Raw genomic sequence first — 17,789 nt, 5'->3', positions numbered from 1 at the left:
ACTTAATGCAGTAGACTTGGTGATCTGTATAGGTAAATATAGTCTGTTAGTTGCTGTTGGATTGTTATTTTACAGAAATGTCTGCAGAATTGTACTGCACCATGTGATCATGTTTTTGCATGACTCAATCCAAGGCTTGCTTCTTTTCGGGGTGGCAAGCAGCCTGTACTTCACTTTTTCTCCCAATCCATGTTACCAGAATTGTTATATCCCTCCTTAGTGGACCATGTCCCTTCAGTGACCACTGCAGATCAATATTAACTGCTTATTTTGTATCTTCTTATGTATTCCATCTTGTACTGATGCCTTCCCTCCAAAATCTGCATTAAACATTTACATACTTATATGTTTTGTGTGATGTAACTTGCTAAACATTTCAAAGTAAAAAGGTACAATATAGGGCACAAAGTCTCCCAGCTTCTAATTTTATTTCCTCTCTTCTGTGTGTCTTACCTCATAATACAGAGGAACAAGCTACAGCACCAGCATATTATCTGAAAAGGTACTTAACAGAGTTTCAACTAGGAAACCTTGGATTTTCCAGGAGAGTTTTCTCAAGCATGTGTGGGGTTAGTAGTTGCTCTTATGAGATTGAAAGCCGTGTGCCATTCAGCTGCTGTTTCTATAACGTGCCAATGTTGTACTTGCAGTGAAGTTTATTGTCTTAGTATGAAACAGTTAAAGCTATCCTGCTTCCCATAGTTCAGCTTCTTTTATTTTTAGAATCTCAGCTGCTTTCACTGTCTCCGTAGTGACTTCAGGGCATTTTTACGAAGTGACTGCAACACCTGAAAACCTAATTAAAAACAAAGCCTGAAGAACTCAGTTACCTTTTCCATGTTTAGTACATGAAAGTCTAAAAAGTGATTTTACCTCATAATTTGCATTTTTGAATGCAACAGTGGCATAATCATAACTAGCACTGTAACACTCCAAGCAATAAATTTTTCTTTTTTCACCTAACAACATATTTACACTTCTGCATCACAAAGACACAATTGTATTAGTTACAAAAACACAAGTCTCTTCTCTCTCTCTCTCTCTCTCTCCTTTGCCCTCTTCCCGGGCCAGTGCCGAATCGGTGTATAGCAGGTGGCTGTGTACCCATTTTATTGGTACAATCACTGGGAGGAGTGGATGCTATTCTACTGGTTTTACCAGGAGTGGAAAGGATAGAGCCTTTATATACCTACACTCTTTGAAAAACTTAAACTCTGTAGCAAATATTATTTCACAGTTCTTACGTTTCACGTGTAGTTTATTTCTGGGAAACGTTGAGGCATACTTTACCTACAGTCATTTACATTTACAGAGGCTGACTGAGATATCCTCTAAAATGTTTATTATCAGTGAGGAATAATACCTGGAAAGAAAGAGGAGAGAAAGAGCTGGGAAGGGGCCATTCTAGCCATTTAGATAAACAAGAGTTTAACCTTCTGCACATTGTGGATTTGCAAGCCAGAGGCTCTTCTCTGAGAACACTCTATCTCCAGCCAACAAACATTTTAATCCTACTCATTTCAAGTGCCCTCACAACACACAAAGGGAAGAGTAGAGAAATAACTGGTAGGCAGCAAGGCACTGGTAAGATAAGGGGAATAACAAATAAGTTACGCGGAGTCGTCCTTTACAGTCCTTGCCCACTTTCAATACTTCTTTTGCCTTAAAGCAGGGCTAATTTTTGCAATGAAATCATTCAAAATGAGTACCAAAATAAAACAAAGGATCTTTCCAGGCATCAGTTTTCACTACTGTATTATACTAGTGACAGACATAGATGTTTGGCATTTCCTTTTATAAAAATTATTCTTGGTTTAAAGTACATGCTTTGAAAACTTTGTATAGAATAAGCATAAGCCATAGTATGAGAGGCAGATTCTGCAGGAGGATGGTTGGATGCATTCAAGGGAGTCACAAAGGAGCTAGAAGCAGAATTAATGCCATTCCTTGTTTATCAGCCTGAGCCAAACTGCACCAGCTGTACTTCTGCACTGAGTGAGCCTTGTGCTGCAAGCCTGGTAACAGCAGCTCCATGACCACTTAGTCCAAACACTTTGATCATCTATTGTGATTGAGTAAACCTTATATTTAACACGTATGGTCATAAAAAAAAAGCTCATAACTCTTGTATAGAACTAATAACTCGTATTTAGTTAAACATCCCCAACAAAGGAGGGCAGAGGCTTACTCTGACTGTAAAGCCATAGCAGAATGACTGCAGGGGATCTAAGTACAGGAAGACAACATAGGCATTTCTAAATCATGTGTGTGAATAAACAAAGACATAATTTGAGCTATCGGCCAACTGATTCACACCTATCTGTGTTGTACCTTGGGCCAGCCTCAAGCGCATGAGAGAAAAGTAAAGTAAAGTAAAACCCACGAGGGCTGTAAAAAAGAGAAAAGGTTCCCCAGGGATGAATTTTGCAGTCACTCTTAGCAGCACGTCAGCCAAGCCAGCTGTGAGACAGAATGCTAATGTCAGCTTCTTAAGAGGCTCGGGCACTTGATTAACTTGCTGCTGTAGTTGGGTCTGCAAAAAGATAAGCCTTTATGGAAAAGAGCTGTAAGCCATGAAATGCTGCCAAAGAACCCTGCTTTCTGTGAGTTCAGTGAAGAGTTTTAATAAGAGACATGTTGCATCTTTGGATTTGGAGTTACACCCAAATTTACCTACAATCTTTCCTCTTGTCTTTTCTGTCTTTGCCTCATATAAGAGTTTCTGTCCCTTCTCTGCTGCACTGCTCTGCCCACCCTAACAAACATGATTCTGTATCCTCCTTTGTCCGCTGCAGACCCTCTTGCAGTTTCTTCTCTCCTTTCAACTGTAGCTTCCATAAGAATTCCTCACCTGAATGAGGAGATCTGTATCGAAAGTCCTCTTTGGTCAGGAGCAACAGAGCCTTGCCATTCATCTCAAAAGTGTTGCTCTCGATTGGCCTCAGGGAAAACTCCTTCTCCGCCCATCTGAGCCACTGTGCGACATCATCCCTGCTCCAGTAAATGGGCTGCAGACCTGCACCAGGAAGAGACCAAGACTGCATTATAAAATTAGACAAGGCATGTGAATATAGGCAAATACCACAGAATCTCCATTTCTCCCCTCGCAGTAACATGCAAAGTCTCCAGGCAAGGTGTGGAAGAGAGATGTCAGGATTACGCTAAATACTGGGCTGTGCAATACCTCATTAGTTTAGATATCCTGGTTTATTTTGGGCATCCCCAAAAAAAAGATGCCTCAACATCCCTTCTAGGACATTATTTCATTCCAGGTTTCCACTGTGGGATGGAGTTGTTCCCCAGTTGTTCCTTCTGAGGTGCAGAGCAGGCAGGAGACGAAGCTGTTGGCCCCCTCCACGCTCACTGTGCAACATCTCACAGAAGCAAGGAGTGCCCTCCCTGCATGCCCCCTCCAGCCATCTTTACTGGGCCTGGGCAGAAAGGCCTGGGAGGTGTGACAATTCAGTATCTGTTTTACAGATGAATTTAAAACAGCTTCCTTCCCCTGGAAAGAAGGCAGCATGGTGAAGAGTTGTTTATACCTAGGTAAGCAGATTATCTCCAGTCTGCTGGGAGATAAAAGCTTTCTTTCCTTTTCTCCCTTGTGGGATGACTCATTGTTTGACTTGTTACAATTGTTGCGTAGAAATGAAAGCTTCACGCTGCGCAGAGGAACGTAAAATTTGCCGTATCTGATCATACCAGATCTCCAGTACACAGCCTCTGGCAGGAGCTAATACCTTATGCTTCAGAGGAAGATGAACCTCCCTTCCTCATCTTGCACCTGGCTGATTGTATGCTGCACATGGGAAGAAATTTCCTTCCTGGCATACCATTCTATGAAATCTGATTACCCTTGTCTTACCAAGTCAGAAAAGAAACCCAGGAGATTTGTACTGTTTTGTTTTGCTTTTTTTACTTCTGCAGATAGGCAATCTTGTTTTCTGTTTCAGCAAGAGGTCACATGCAGTGAATTGCATTCTGCTGCCACACCAGATTCCCAGGCAGCGGCTTTGGAAAGCCCCAGACCACAGCTGCACACAGAACTGAATCTGATCCTGAGTGAGAACCGAGATCAAGCTCAAGGAACGGTTGGGGCTGACCAAAGGAAGGGGCGTCTGCATGGCAACAGTAAGTCTCCAATGGCTTCAACTAACCCTGTAGCACTGTGCTGCACAGACACAAGAAATAGAGTTTATGAAGGACTTAAACTCTCTCCTCCTATTGAATTAGCCGCTAGTTACCGAGGTCAGAGCTTTCTATAGGTCCTTCCTTTTTGCAGAGAGTGCAATCAGGTGAAGATCTTCTCAGAGACGTGCAAACTGTAAGCCAAAACGCCAGAGTGAGGTTCACCTTTTGCTGAGCACAGAGGCACTCCTGCAGAAAACACACTGTGGACCCTAGGCTACTGCTGGACATGGTGCACACTGCAGCTAGGCAATGGAGAACTAAGTGAGAGCCAGACCATAACATATAAAAAGGTTTAAAAAAACATCTGAGGAGAGCTTGAAATGTTCACATTTGGCTTCTGTTCCCACCTTCCTCCCCATCTGCCACACCATACAAGCAGCAAGTTGCCCAGAAGAACACTGTAATGTGGAAATTTAATTGGAGTTTTGGTGTGTGCTTCACAAGATCAGGCAAGAAACAAAACATTACTAGGAAAATCAGGCCAAGGACAAAGCTGAGCGATAACTACACGTGTTCTGCATGCACCCTTACTGATAACAACACAATAAAAAATCACTCCCTGTACAAACACTGATCATAATTTCCTATATGCTGTCTGTGTATTTTTGCTTTCTGTTAAATTAATATGAAAGTATCATGTCTATAAAGCGCTTCTATTGATCAGCACTAGACCCAGAACAGCCAAATAAGCTACAGAAGCAGGGCTTCTGGTGCGCCATAGGTGTGCCATGCTTGTGACTCCAAAGGGATACAACTTCACCATGCCCACCAGGTTTCCGCTGGGTATCAGCTTTTGAAAAGGAGAGACAGAATCTTCAAGGAAAAGGAAAAAAAGCCAAAAAGCAGTATGACCTAGGACAAACAGCATGCAGCCTTTCTTGTTCAGTTTGGCTAGTACTAAAATGAGTGGGTGGAGAAGCCAGATCCCTCCACCCATGGGGTAATATCTTAATTCAATGCTTGCATTGTGTTTTGAAGATATAAAATGCTATAAAACACGTGAACCACTTATGCCCAGGTGGACTGCCTGTTCTCTCATCTTCCTCTCTCCCTGCCCTGTCATCTTCCCAGGAAGCTCATTTCCCCAAAAGCCCTCTGTAGTTGCCTATTCCCCCACCTGTTTTGTGAGGCTGAATCAGCTCTGTCACAGCTTTCCTGGGGGTGCAGAACAGTGCTGCTGAAAGTGCTTCAGGAACCGCTGCTCAAAAATAATTCTTTCCTGCGCAGAACCGTGTTTGCTAAGCTTGTATGCCACCTTCTCTGCCCCTTCTTAAAAAGAATCTGTTGGGTTTATGAAAACAAGGGAACGAGAGGGTTGGCTCTGCAGCTGAATGGATTTTATAGCACAGCGTACCGTATCAGTAGGTCCTCAAAATGCTCTTCTGTACTCTCAGTGAAAGAAAAGACTAATCCTGCTTATATAAATTTTCTTTTATTGGATACTGTTTTTTTTTTATTTTCCCCTCTTCATCTTTTATTGTCATATCCACTGTGGAGGAAAATGGGCTCTTTTTATCTCTCCTGTTTTCTTTTCTGTGAAAGCTAACAGCATTGTCTTGAACTAACAAAGATATTTACCAATCAGAATAAAGTGAGAAAAATGAGTGCTGTGTAACAAAACGAGGACAGTGCTGTGCCGCCTGAGCAGCAGGCAGGTTTTGCTGCTTGCAGTAGATGCTGATGGAGCCACAGATCTTGGACGGTGAATTTTGACTTGAGAGTCCGACTTGACACTACTCCCATTTCCATCACTGCTCTGCTGGCTAGAATCTAGAGAGAACTACCACCCTCAATCTCTCTGCATAAAAACAAACAACACCAAAAACTTCTAAACTTCCCTAAGCAAGCTAAATTTATGCTCATCTTTCTAATGCTGCAGGCTGGAGCACAGGTGTCTTAGCAAATTATAAGCTTCTGTTGCTTATTTCTCACCTGAAGTCCTGCTTCTAGTACCTGTTGCACCAGCCAGCTTATAAATGGGGAGGGTGATCAGTTCTTACACTCCAGGGTACAGACTGGACCACAGAAGAAATCCACCCTCTGTTCCTTTATCTTCTTACACAGCAAAAACAAGCACAGAGAAGAGGGGTTGGTGGAGTAATCTACATTTTCTACTTCAAGTAGGTAGCAAAATTTTTTACATGTGTTTAAGTGCTCATGCATACATGCACACAGCAGAATGCATTGGTATGCTGAAAAGGAGTTCAAGATCATTGCCTCCAAAGACTTCACTCCCGTTTTAACAGAGAGCCCTTCAGGTAAGACGGAGGCAAACTCGAATCTTGTGATGCACCCTTGTTTAATATCTCTTTCTTTCCTTTTGAACAGAGGATATGTATTTTACAGTGTGTGTTGCATGTCCAATAGATACAGCAGATACATGTAAGATGTGAAGCATACATAACGTACTGTGGGCTGTTTTCACCTTGACTCACTTTGGAACAATCTGACGACACGAATCCAATGCACAGGGCAATGTACAGTAAGTGAGAGCTGCTGTCATGTTTTAGTTTCGATATGAGGACGCAGCCGTACTGTAGCCCGCACAACGGAAACAGTGATCGCAGTGAGTTTTGTGTAAATTTTGTTCCACCTCAGCCCTCCATGCATACGCCTGGTTAGCTGTCAGGCAGGATAAGGTGAGAACGGTTTCAGACAGCCCCCCACCCCCTCCACCCTCTTATCCCTGCTTCCTGGAGGCAGAGAAGATTGTTCTTGCTCCCATGCCAAAAGCTACTCAGCTCAGATGGGCAAACAACAGAGGCCAGAACATGCATATCAGCAGCTGGCTCTAAACACTCAGGGACAGATGTAGCATCACTGGCAGCAGCAGGCAGGCTGACTCCAACTGCAGGACAGTGCCTGAGTCTTTAGTGGAAAAATGATGCTGGGAAAGCTCAGAGGACTTGCATGTCTGCTACCAACTAATTTATTTGGAACTGAAACTCTCTTTTTTGTTATTAATTAAATATATTATTCCATGTTATCCATAAAGCATAACACATGCTGCTACATGAAAAACAAGACAGGGGCATGAGGTTCTGTTTTTCTCTCCATTTCTATGTAAAGGCAACATGGTCTGGAGGAAAGACATACAATTAGATTCAGATATTTCTCCCAGGCTCTGCCCAAGAGACTTTTAAAGGCCCCCTCCTCCAGTCTTGCTGCTCCCTGAGATGGGTTGCAGCAGGGAACTCAGCAGCCAAGAGCCGATAGTGCCGCAGGAAGTTTCAAGTTCAAGCACAATTTAGGCACCAAAGTGCAATTTCATGCTGTCCCTGCTTGATCTTCCACCACAAGTCCCCTTCCCTTCAGTACCAGCGCTGCCAGGCTCCCACCACCAGGCGCTCTGCAGACGCTTAGCATTGCCTGTATTAAGTAAGGCAAAGACAGGCAGGCTGAGGACTCAAATTCCTCCGGGTTGGGGAATGAGTTACAGAATGGTGCTCAGCTATTTCCATGCATGTGGACAGCCTTAATAAGTGCCCCTAAGCCAGGACATGTGGATGACACAGCGCAGTAGCAGAAACCATTCGGTGGTGCTGGCCCACAGAGATTGCCTCATCCTACAGTAGGAAGCTGGCTTTATTTTGGAGGCCAAGAGATAAGGAAAGGTAGAAAAGCATGGAAAGCTTACTCCTGGCTAATCCTTGAAGAGAATTACTGAGGAAGTGAGTACAAACCAAGGGGAACGGATGGCAGCAGACGAAAATGCACCTTTATAGGCCTTGTTAAGGAAAAAAAGTGATCAGATATGGAACAGAGAAGTCATGCGATGGGCAGGAAGACACACCTCAGTGGGTTCTGTACGTCTTTTTAAAAGATATAGAACTGCCTGTAATCAGAATGACAAGAAACTTCCCATACTTCCGGAAACAGAGTGTGAAACAGCTTTTTCAGTAGCTGAAAATCTGAAATAAAAGGAGTAGCTGTCTCCTGCTGTCCTGCTGAACAGGGTACAGGAGATGGAGCAGGACTAGAGGCAATGCCTTGTGCACAGTGTCTGCTTTACGAACCCTGTGCACGAAGAAACAAGCCTGATGAGGCACAGGGACAGATTTCTGCCACGCTGATCTTGCTAACATTGCTCCCCATGGCCCAGCCCTTCTTTTCTCACTGCCTGTACAGAGACTTGCAAAGTTGACACACCCTAATCCCTTAGGGCTTCAGGGTCATAAAATAAATAAAATTGCTTTTCTAATGCAGCCTTTGGAAAGCCTGTAAGAAACATATTGATTGGAAAATGCTTGATTAGAATGATCAAGTGCTGAGCTCTTACATGGTGAAATAAATCTTTTCAAGTCCCCACACCCAGTGCCAAGCTCAGCTTCCTGGAAGCAACTATGGCCCTTTCTGGAACTGAAGTGAAAATCCCATGTTCCATCACCTTTTCTGACCTGCTGACATTACACACGGTTTGCATTTGCTGATCAAATGCACAAGCAGTACTTTAAATTAGCTTGCTGGGTTGAGATAGCTCACTGATTAATGATGGCAGATGAAGTCATCGGTGCAAAAACCCACAAAATCTGAAGTCAATTTAAGTGTGAAAGGAGAAAGGAAAAGCCACTCTCTGTGAGATTTAACATGAAGAACATATTCTTTCTCACTTCATAGCCAAACTTTTTCTTTTCAGATACCGGTTAGCAAAATCCTACACAAAATTACTCAGCCACACCTAAGATCCCTTGCCCCAAGAACAGACAGAAAAGTCACTGAACAATGCAGACCAATTCCTTGAAGTCCTCAGAGTTGTAACTGATGTCAGAATAACGCTTTAAGCACAGCCCCAGTCATTTAACATAGGTCAGTCATGCTGCACTTCCTGTTACTGAAATCAGTATTTGACCCACTGTGGACACCCCTTCCTTTCTGTTTCTACTGCATCATCTCGAGTTTACTTGCAGACAGATCAGCCTTTAGGATTTAGCCCTCTTTCCTCTGTGAGCTGCCCCTGTATGGGATCAGCTGCAGAAAGTGTTGTAACGCAGGCGCAATCCACATGCTCCTGACAGGCAGTCCACAGTCTGAATGAAGAATTCATGCAAGATGCATCTCTTTCCTGGTGCAAATCAGTCCAGATAAATGGTGCTGATACATGTGCTGAAGTGGACACTGTTTTAAGTTCTAGAAGGGAAAAGCTACCAGCCAAAGACGCAAGCAACCAGAGGTGATGAAAAGACCAGCCTGTTTTCTAGGCACTCATTCCATGAGCCATGTCCAAGAGTTTTCAAGAACCATGCAGAATGACTCCAGCTTCCTTTTGCAGTGTTTGTGAAAAACCTTCCTAGAAGCTCAGCAAGAGCACTCCTTCCAGGGGGGAATGAAGGCTGGCTTTTTTGCATCTGGGTACCACATTTGGGGAGGGCCAAAGCATGACAGAGTCAGCAAGATGCTGCCAGCACACCATCAGCCAGCTGACTGTGGCTGCTACCACAGTTGCCACATGCAGAAAAATTGCCTGAGTGCAAGATGACTCTTCTCCTCACTCTTCTGCTGACCACAGTCAGAGGGCAGGTGACCATGGGATTCCTATCAGAGCAGCTCGTGCAACTCTGCACGAAAGTTCTAAAATCTCAGACTCACATGCCAGCAAAACATCACCACCAACACAGCAACTGGCAGGGGGATGGGGAATGGGGAAATGTCGGTTTGGATCTGCTCCCAGTTATAGTCTTAATCCACTCCTGACTGCTTCTCACCCAGTTTTTGGCCATTTTCCATACAGCAGACATTGCTTTCCTACTGCTCCCTTCCAAAAGGATCTGAAAGAAATGTCTTCTGTAGCTTTTTTCCTTGTATGTGCAAAAACTGTATCCTAAACAAAACTAGCTGATCCTTGACAATGACACGGGTTAGCTAGCTCAAACGATCATGCTGCAAGAAGCAAGAGGATTTACAAACAGAAATGTAGGGGATTTTTAAAAGTTTAATTTATTTATCAGCACCTCTTTATTGTTTTAAAACAATTCATTTTAATCTAGGTCAAAATTCAGACCTAAAAACGATTCTTTAAAGTTTTCCTGTATTGACTACAGTAATTGTTTCATCCATGGGATACTACTACTAGTAACACTTGTGTATTTACACTATACAGTGCCTTTCAACTGAGGACAGATTAGATTATTGCATCTTTTTCTTATAGATGTAAGGCACAAAATCATTGGACACCTGCCCTTACACCAATTCTGTTATGGTAGGAATTGAATCTAGGAACCATATTTTGCTTCTCTTTACAACTGGACAAATATAAAGCATCATCACACCTTTAGTTCAGAAAAACATTTCCTTCCTACTTCCTGCGGCACTTACTCAGGCAACAGTAATTTTAATTCCAAACTCTTGTCACACAAAAATGTATTAGAATGCATTGTTAATATATTGGAGTCTGGTCTGTTTTTGTTTTTGTTTTTTTGTTTTCTTTTTAACATAATACAGCCTGGATCCCCGGCTGGGGTGCTGAGAATTTGTAAGTAATTAGAAATAAATAGATCTTGCTCATTTTGGCCTACATATGGTTTTACTGATTTTTGTGCATCCTGTCAGCACTACAGAAAGATATGAAAAGCTGAAGAAGTAGTTGCTAGTAACAATCAGTGCAGTTGCTAAAATTAAGATGGTTCTTTCTGTAATTCATCAGTTTAGCCTAATATCAGCGAGGTCACTTTGATCTTCCAGCAGCTGCAAACTTATAGGTGACTCTACAGTTTCAGAAGAGACGTCAGGAAGTCCTTTTTGTGCAGCTGAATCAAGCGGAAAGTTCTAAAATCTCAGACTCACATGCCAGCAAAACATCACCACCAACACAGCAAAACATCATAATCCTCCCGTATTAAGAAGCTGCTTTCTTCTCACAGGGAGATTTTGTTCTCAGAGGCTCACATCGTGATGAGGCTGCGTCCCATTCCCTTGAGGAATTTTGGCTGGGACTTTGTTTTCTAACTCAACCACGATTGTGAGAGCTGGAGGGGGGAGCGTATACACAAAGAGCATGTTTTCCAGGCTGTTTCCATGGAACGTGAGGCCAGCCTCACTACACAACAGCGTAAGCTGTGACAGCAAGATGTCACATGTTAGCTTCTCAGCACCAGGTCTTCCAGTCTCAAGAGCTGCAGCTGCATTTGTGGTACTACAGGAAAAGCAGATTTTGGCAGCGCAGCCAGCCCTATGGCTTACTTTGCCTGTAGCCATTGAGCAAAGCACAGCGAAAAATTTACCAACAGCATTTACTTAACTGATTTCACTTTTGGATCTCTGTCTATGCAGGGTGCCTCTGTCTCTTTCAGACTCCTAATCCAGGAGGGCTATAAAAGACTACTTCAATCCACCAGTATATTAGCTCTTCTGTGCTTTACAGAAAGACCTGCCTTCAGGTAACATTAAATATTAAATAACTAGGGGAAATGGTGTAAATTTCAGCTCTAGAGACTGCATATTGTACTCAGTTTTGAGCCATATCTTGGGCTTTGCAGGCAAAAACCTGCTCTCAGTGCGCTGCAGACACCTTCAGCTCCCAAGATGCTGCAAGCCAGAGTTTCGACATGGTTAAAAACATCCACATTTAGCTTTACTTCTTGATGGTTCCTTAATGAAGCAAATCCCTGCAGCTCTCATGTACTGTCAGTCATTTCTTCAAGAAGACGCCGCTGTCCTAGAGGAAGGTCAGAAGCTTAAAACAACTATATATATATAGAACATATATGTTCTATATGCTAAAGATCCTTCTCCACATGCAGGGGGGATAAGGAACCACGGGGATGGACTCCACACTGCACCATAACACATTTCCCACAAAGAATTAGTCTCACTGCATTTTCATGGGGCTCTTTATCTCTACCCTTCAAGCGTTGCCTGCGCATAGGCAGGCTTCTTGTACTAAGGTACTTGTGCTTGAAATACATTGATAATGAGAACAAATTAAGTGTGTGCTCTTTGATTATCAGATGATAAATTATCATGATTATCTTTGCTGCAGTTTAAGAATTGCTTCCTCTCCAGGGTTTAACTCCTGCTTGCTCTGAAGCTAGGCAGCACATTCACTAACTTTTCATATTAGCCCCTCCAAAAACAGGCTTCTGCAGAAGTCACAGGAAGTTAAGACGTTACTTCTATTTGGGACCGCTTAAGAACACTGTTTAAGTGATCAGCAATCAGTATTAATTAGGATGGAATGCAAGATCTCGTTTGCTGGCTCGTTAGACTGGAGCCAGGCTGCTGTACTGCTTGTCTCAAAGATGGCTTGGAGCCATCTCTGGGGTGCCCTCGAGGGTGCCAGTCACAAGGGCCTGAACATCTGCTGCATGCTCAGCACAGCCACTTGACCCCATAGTAGCTACTTCACATGGAGGTCTGGAGGTAACAGGGCTTCAGCAAGTTCTTGGGCACATCAGAACAACTATGTGCCTGAGCCTGAGATTTCGGAAATACACGGAATCATAGAATCATAGAATATTCCAAGTTGGAAGGGACCAGTAAGGATCATTGAGTCCAAACCCTAAAGAGAACTGGCCCAAAAATGGAGCCCTGGAGAACTCTGCTAGCGAATGCTCACCAGCCTTATGGAACCCCATTACTTATAATGTTGGGTCAACACATCAGCCAACTGCTCACCCATAACAGTGAAAGGACATACTTCAGTTTCACCCCTCCAGCTTCACAGGTGTCTTGAATGAGTAGTGTGCTTGAGGGAAATACTGCTGGTCCTCAAGTGGGGATATCAGAACATTTTTCTGTTATTCTACCTAGTACAAAGGAGTTGGTACAAAGATGGTAATTTCTACCTCGACACTGGGATGTCAGCACTCACTACACTGTCCTTCAAGCAAGCTCCTTGCAGGCCACTGCTCAGTGGCAGCTCTTTGCCCACTTCCTCTGATGTGCCCAGTGAAATTGATAAGATTATACTGTGGTTCTGATGAGAGAGAAAATCTGTATGTACGTAGACACGTACACTGGCATCTGCCAGATCAGCTTTCTGGGCTGATTAAGAGCACAACTGCAATAACAGTTCAAGGCTGCACTACCAGGTCAACACAACCAGTTGAGACAGTGACAAATCACAAAAAGAGTAACAGCTGGAAGTAGTGACTGACAAGGGAGGAAATGCTTCAACCAGTATTTCTACAGAACACAATATGTCACTGAAAAATGTATTATTTGAGTTTAATCTTGATGATGTCACTGAGAAAGGTTTGCTTTCAGGACTGGAAAAATTACAGCAATATCAACATTGGCAAATAATTTACTTATGCACTTTCAGTAAAGGATCAACCTTAGAATGAAAACAAATGCATAATTCACAAGGAAGTTCTATCTCATCCTGCTTTTTGGTTTTCTTACAAAGGTAAAGGTGCTGTGTAGAAACTGCATACCCTGTAATTAGAGCAACTGATAGCACCACTGCTTCCCAATTGCTAATACTTTGTAAAGTCTTTGTGCTAGTAGAGACACCAAATGACTTCAACATCAGTGAAGCTATCTTTTGCTGCCCTTCTTTCCACCCTTCATTTCCCACAAAGAATGGCCATCCCTATGCTTGCTACCTCCAGAAACCCATTGCAGATGTGAGAGGCAGAGACCCGTGTCATCTCAAGAGGGGCTCTCTGTACCACAGTTCGGTGTCCCAGAGCCTCCAGCATGGGCACATATGTCCCTAAGCACAAATCTGGGATCCAACCGAGGTCAGACCAACTAGTGACAGAAGAGAGGAGTATGAAAGTTACCCTTTGCAGTCTCACTAACAAGTGACTCCTCTTTTGAAAGGAGAGGAGGGTGAGCAGCATGACTATCTCTCCTAGTCTAAGTATTGTGAAAGATACTAATGACATCACACTGTAACATCTGATGGCTTCTGCACATTGCTTAGTGTTGTGCCTGCTAGCATTAAAAAGGAGAAATCCCTGCCTAGAGAACATAACAATATAAATAGACAGGAGAGGAAAGGGATCAAATGCACAAGCAAAGGGAACAATATGATGGTGTGCAGACAATGCTGGTCCCATTGGGAACCAACTGAAACTACTGGAATCTCCATGTGCTCTTATGCTAAGTGGATATTGTGAAAATATACCTGAATTACTCTTTCATCAACTTGTCGGATTACAATTTTCATAGTAGCACTTCCTTTTGTTTTGGCAAACTTAAGCCACTTCTATGACAGATGCTTGTCAAATTACATATCTTACCTGATGTGGAAATCCAGATTTGTAGGTATATCTGCTCACATACAATTTCTATTCACAAAAACTCAACACTTTCACAATCACACATTAAAGTCAGGAATGCAACGGAAGTGTCTTTCTATAAGGTAGTCATTTCTGTTCTATTCTTCCAACCCTTCACAACTTGCTTGGTTTACAAAGTCCAAACCAGTTTAGCTTCATTCTTCAGTATCGTAACTTCCAAATCATCCCATGTTTCTGTTCTCCTGGGAAGACTGATTCACAACCAACTTGCAAAAGACGAAATATCTTATTAAAAAGTCACTGTTTGAATCTACTGGTCACACATCTGGACTAGTCTGAATTTGGCCATCTCTGATGCAGTGTCTTCTGTATTACTAAGAAACGCTTGCCTTTATCTCCTCTCCCTGTGCTGTAAACTAAGCACCCATAAAAGCTGCTTTTGCCAACCATACTAGCAAGAGCAATTTTTGGAAAAGCTCCTCCATATTAGATCAGCAGGATGGAAGTTTGTGGATACCCAGAACACAGGAGTCAAATCCAGATTTCAACTGCTTATAAGCTTCTCAGACTGGGGATCAAAGCATGCATTTGTATGAGAAGGAGATGGCAGGGACCAAAGGGAGTAGAGAGAAGTTAAGATGGTAAGAAGCAAACATGCACATTAGTGAAAGATAGAAAAGCTTGTCTTAAAAATGGATGCCTTCTAGCCTAACTTTTTAGGTTGCCCCAACTCTTCATGCCTGTCTCTACAATTTCTACATTACATAATTCACTAAACTAATGTTATCAGTGCAAAGCAAGATGACATTCCAGTCTTTTCCTTAGCAAGCTAGAAGTGGAACACTACTCCTGTGAAATGCTTTGCTTATTAACATGATTTTTATTTTTTCATGTGACTGGGGTCAACTGCCTTAGCACTGACAGCATGGTACGGAAATGCAGACATGGGCACACTGTCAATTTGGGGGAGGTAGAAGTCTCTCCTTCAGCAATTTCACACAGAATGATATTAGAGAATGCAAACTGCCAAAAAATTATCCGTGAAACCCTGAAAAAATCTGCAGACTCTAGATGTCTCACACCACTCTGGCAGATAACAAACATAGAGCATATGGACTCAAATACTGTATGTTCATGAACACACTGTCCCCCATGTTTGACACCATACAGACTTTCTGTCTAATGCAATTTCTGAAAGGATTTATGCCCTTGCTATCCAGGTGTTTGGACAATCAAACAATGGAAATTCAGAACAAGGTTTCTATTCCGTAGCAAATTATAGTGTTTTTTTCTTACACATTCCTCAGAAGCAATTGCAATGGGCAGCTCCCATCCAGTATTGCCTTTTCCCCAGCCTTAACAAATTTTTGAATTTCCAGGTCCTGAAACACAATTTGACTTTAAAATTAATCTTCAAAAGAAAGCGTGACGACTTTTTAATAGCATGTTTTGTTGATGTCTCGTGTAGAACTTTTTCCAGATTTTCTCTTTCCTCACCCTGAACCTCTAAAGTGTGCATACAGTGTGAAGAGGAGCTTTCTTTTGCCAGGCCAACCTCACCCTTATTTATTTAGTGCTGTCACAGTCATGCTTTTGCAACTTGGCTGATGGAATCAGGTAGGAGGAGGAGGCGGCTGATTCGGCAAGAGGAGTCTCTTTTGTTTGCACGTAAATACCTTGGTGTCATCAGAAAGTAAACAAAAAGTGAGCAGCATGCTTGAATAAAAAATAATAATAATTTTAAAAAATCACAGCACTATTATTCTGTTTTTCCATTCCCTTCCAGAAATATGTAAGCCTCTGTGTGTATGAGAGGGGCTGGTGTGCACAACAAGTGCCGCTTCACTGCCTCCCCTGTTACTAAAAAGCATCCTTGTAGCAACTGCAATTGCTAACATAGAAAAATGATACAGGGAAACAGGTTGTTCTCAGTCGGGAGTATTAAAAATTCCACATAGGAACTAGTTTTGAAGAAAAAAAGATTTTGAAAACTTCAGAACAAAGAAGGGATCTTAAAGAATGGACTTGGATAAGCACTGATAAGGCCAAAGAGTCCATGATAGAGCACACAGAGATTTTTCTGTGTATGTGAGCATACTGTTGTCTCTTCAGTTTGCTGTCCAGAGAAGGGATTTTCACTATTGAGGGCAAAGTTACACAAAGTATCATGTTTCTGAGGCATAATTCCCTTTTTGTTGTTTCTGCAGAAGTTATCGCTGATAACAGAGATATCGCTGATAACAGAGGCAGACGCAGCACTGACCCCAACAGGGATGGAGGGAGCACAGTTCCCCAGCACCAAACTTTCTCTGGTTAGTTCAGTTCACTGACCGTTCTGTAAGATCTTAGCTGATCTCTGTACAACCTTTTGCAACAAGACAGACCTTCAAGGCTGGGAGCTTTGGTTAGGTGCTTTCCTGAGGAATGCCTCTCTCAGAGCCTACTCCATCCTGGTAGCTCCAATGCACACATTGCTGCTGACTGTTAGCCCCACTAAATCTTGCTCTTCCACTCAGGGCTTTATTGCTCTCTCTCCCATCATAGTTGCAAAAAGAAAAAGACAAAATGTTGGGGTTCCCACTCTGGCATGCAGTTCTGCTTCGAGCTGCAGAAAGATTGCACTATTTCTTTTTTCTTTTTCACCCTTTAACACTACTCAGACAGTCATCCTTTCTGTCTGGGGAGCAGTAACTAAAGCAAACCTGCTAACACTGGAGGTTTTAACACACCCCTGAGGTGTGCATCCAATCCAGAATTCAGCTCTTGAGCGCGAACTTTCAGGCTGCCTTCAGACAACTCAGGTACACAAAGAGTCTTCACAGACACATAATATCACAATGAGCTTATTCCACTCAGCTGAATGATAAGTGAGAGTGGATTCAAACATAAAGGATGAACAAAAGAGGACAGTACAGCTGGATGGGGTAGGTAGAGCAGCAGGATGTGTTCTTTCTCCCCTTCTGTCTTTAGAGGGGCAGTCAGGATGGAGAGACGCCAATATAGAAAATTCTGTGAAGCCTTCAAAGAAATGTGGAATTATTTCTTTACCCTGTCAAAGCCTGGTGATCCATTTGCTCCTTTGGGTTGCTAAAATACCAATGAAATTGAAAAAATAGTACTGGGATATCATCACAGTGCTTGCCCTGTCCAGGATTCATTTAGCATCCCTGCCAACCTCTTTAAAAGAAATAAAAGAAGAGAATTTTTAATCTCCTTTCACAAAGTGGTTGCCAACAATGCAGGCTAAAGCTGCATCTCCTCAGGAAGATGGAGCTGCATATGTCCATCACTGTTATTTCCTAATTGGCAGGCACAATGGAGAAGCCTTTTGGTTATCCTGATAAGCTCATTTGCATAACTGTACCCAAGTGGCTTTGCATATGTTTTTTTCTCTTATTTTTCTCTCCACTTCAT

The 17,789-nt window shown here is 42.7% G+C and overlaps 1 protein-coding gene across 4 annotated transcripts in view; it reads right to left on the bottom strand.

Annotated features, from left to right (window-relative positions):
- The window catches only part of ETV6 (ETS variant transcription factor 6), a 131,225-nt gene that overhangs the window by 28,596 nt on the left and 84,840 nt on the right, over nucleotides 1-17,789 (bottom strand). For all 4 annotated transcript variants that reach the window (XR_006171467.1, XM_042834913.1, XM_042834912.1 and 1 more), the window contains one exon: nucleotides 2,852-3,016. Coding sequence is in view for 3 of the 4 variants with exons in the window: in XM_042834913.1 (XP_042690847.1) it covers nucleotides 2,852-3,016 (165 nt within the window). In the remaining variant the exon portion in view is untranslated. The remainder of the gene's footprint in view (nucleotides 1-2,851; nucleotides 3,017-17,789) is intronic.

This window comes from Centrocercus urophasianus, unplaced genomic scaffold (genome assembly GCF_019232065.1).
Source record: "Centrocercus urophasianus isolate 14NV4802_14NV808 unplaced genomic scaffold, USGS_Curo_1.0 seq_5, whole genome shotgun sequence".
NCBI classification, from domain to species: domain Eukaryota; kingdom Metazoa; phylum Chordata; class Aves; order Galliformes; family Phasianidae; genus Centrocercus; species Centrocercus urophasianus.
This window is presented reverse-complemented; position numbering and strand designations above follow the sequence as displayed.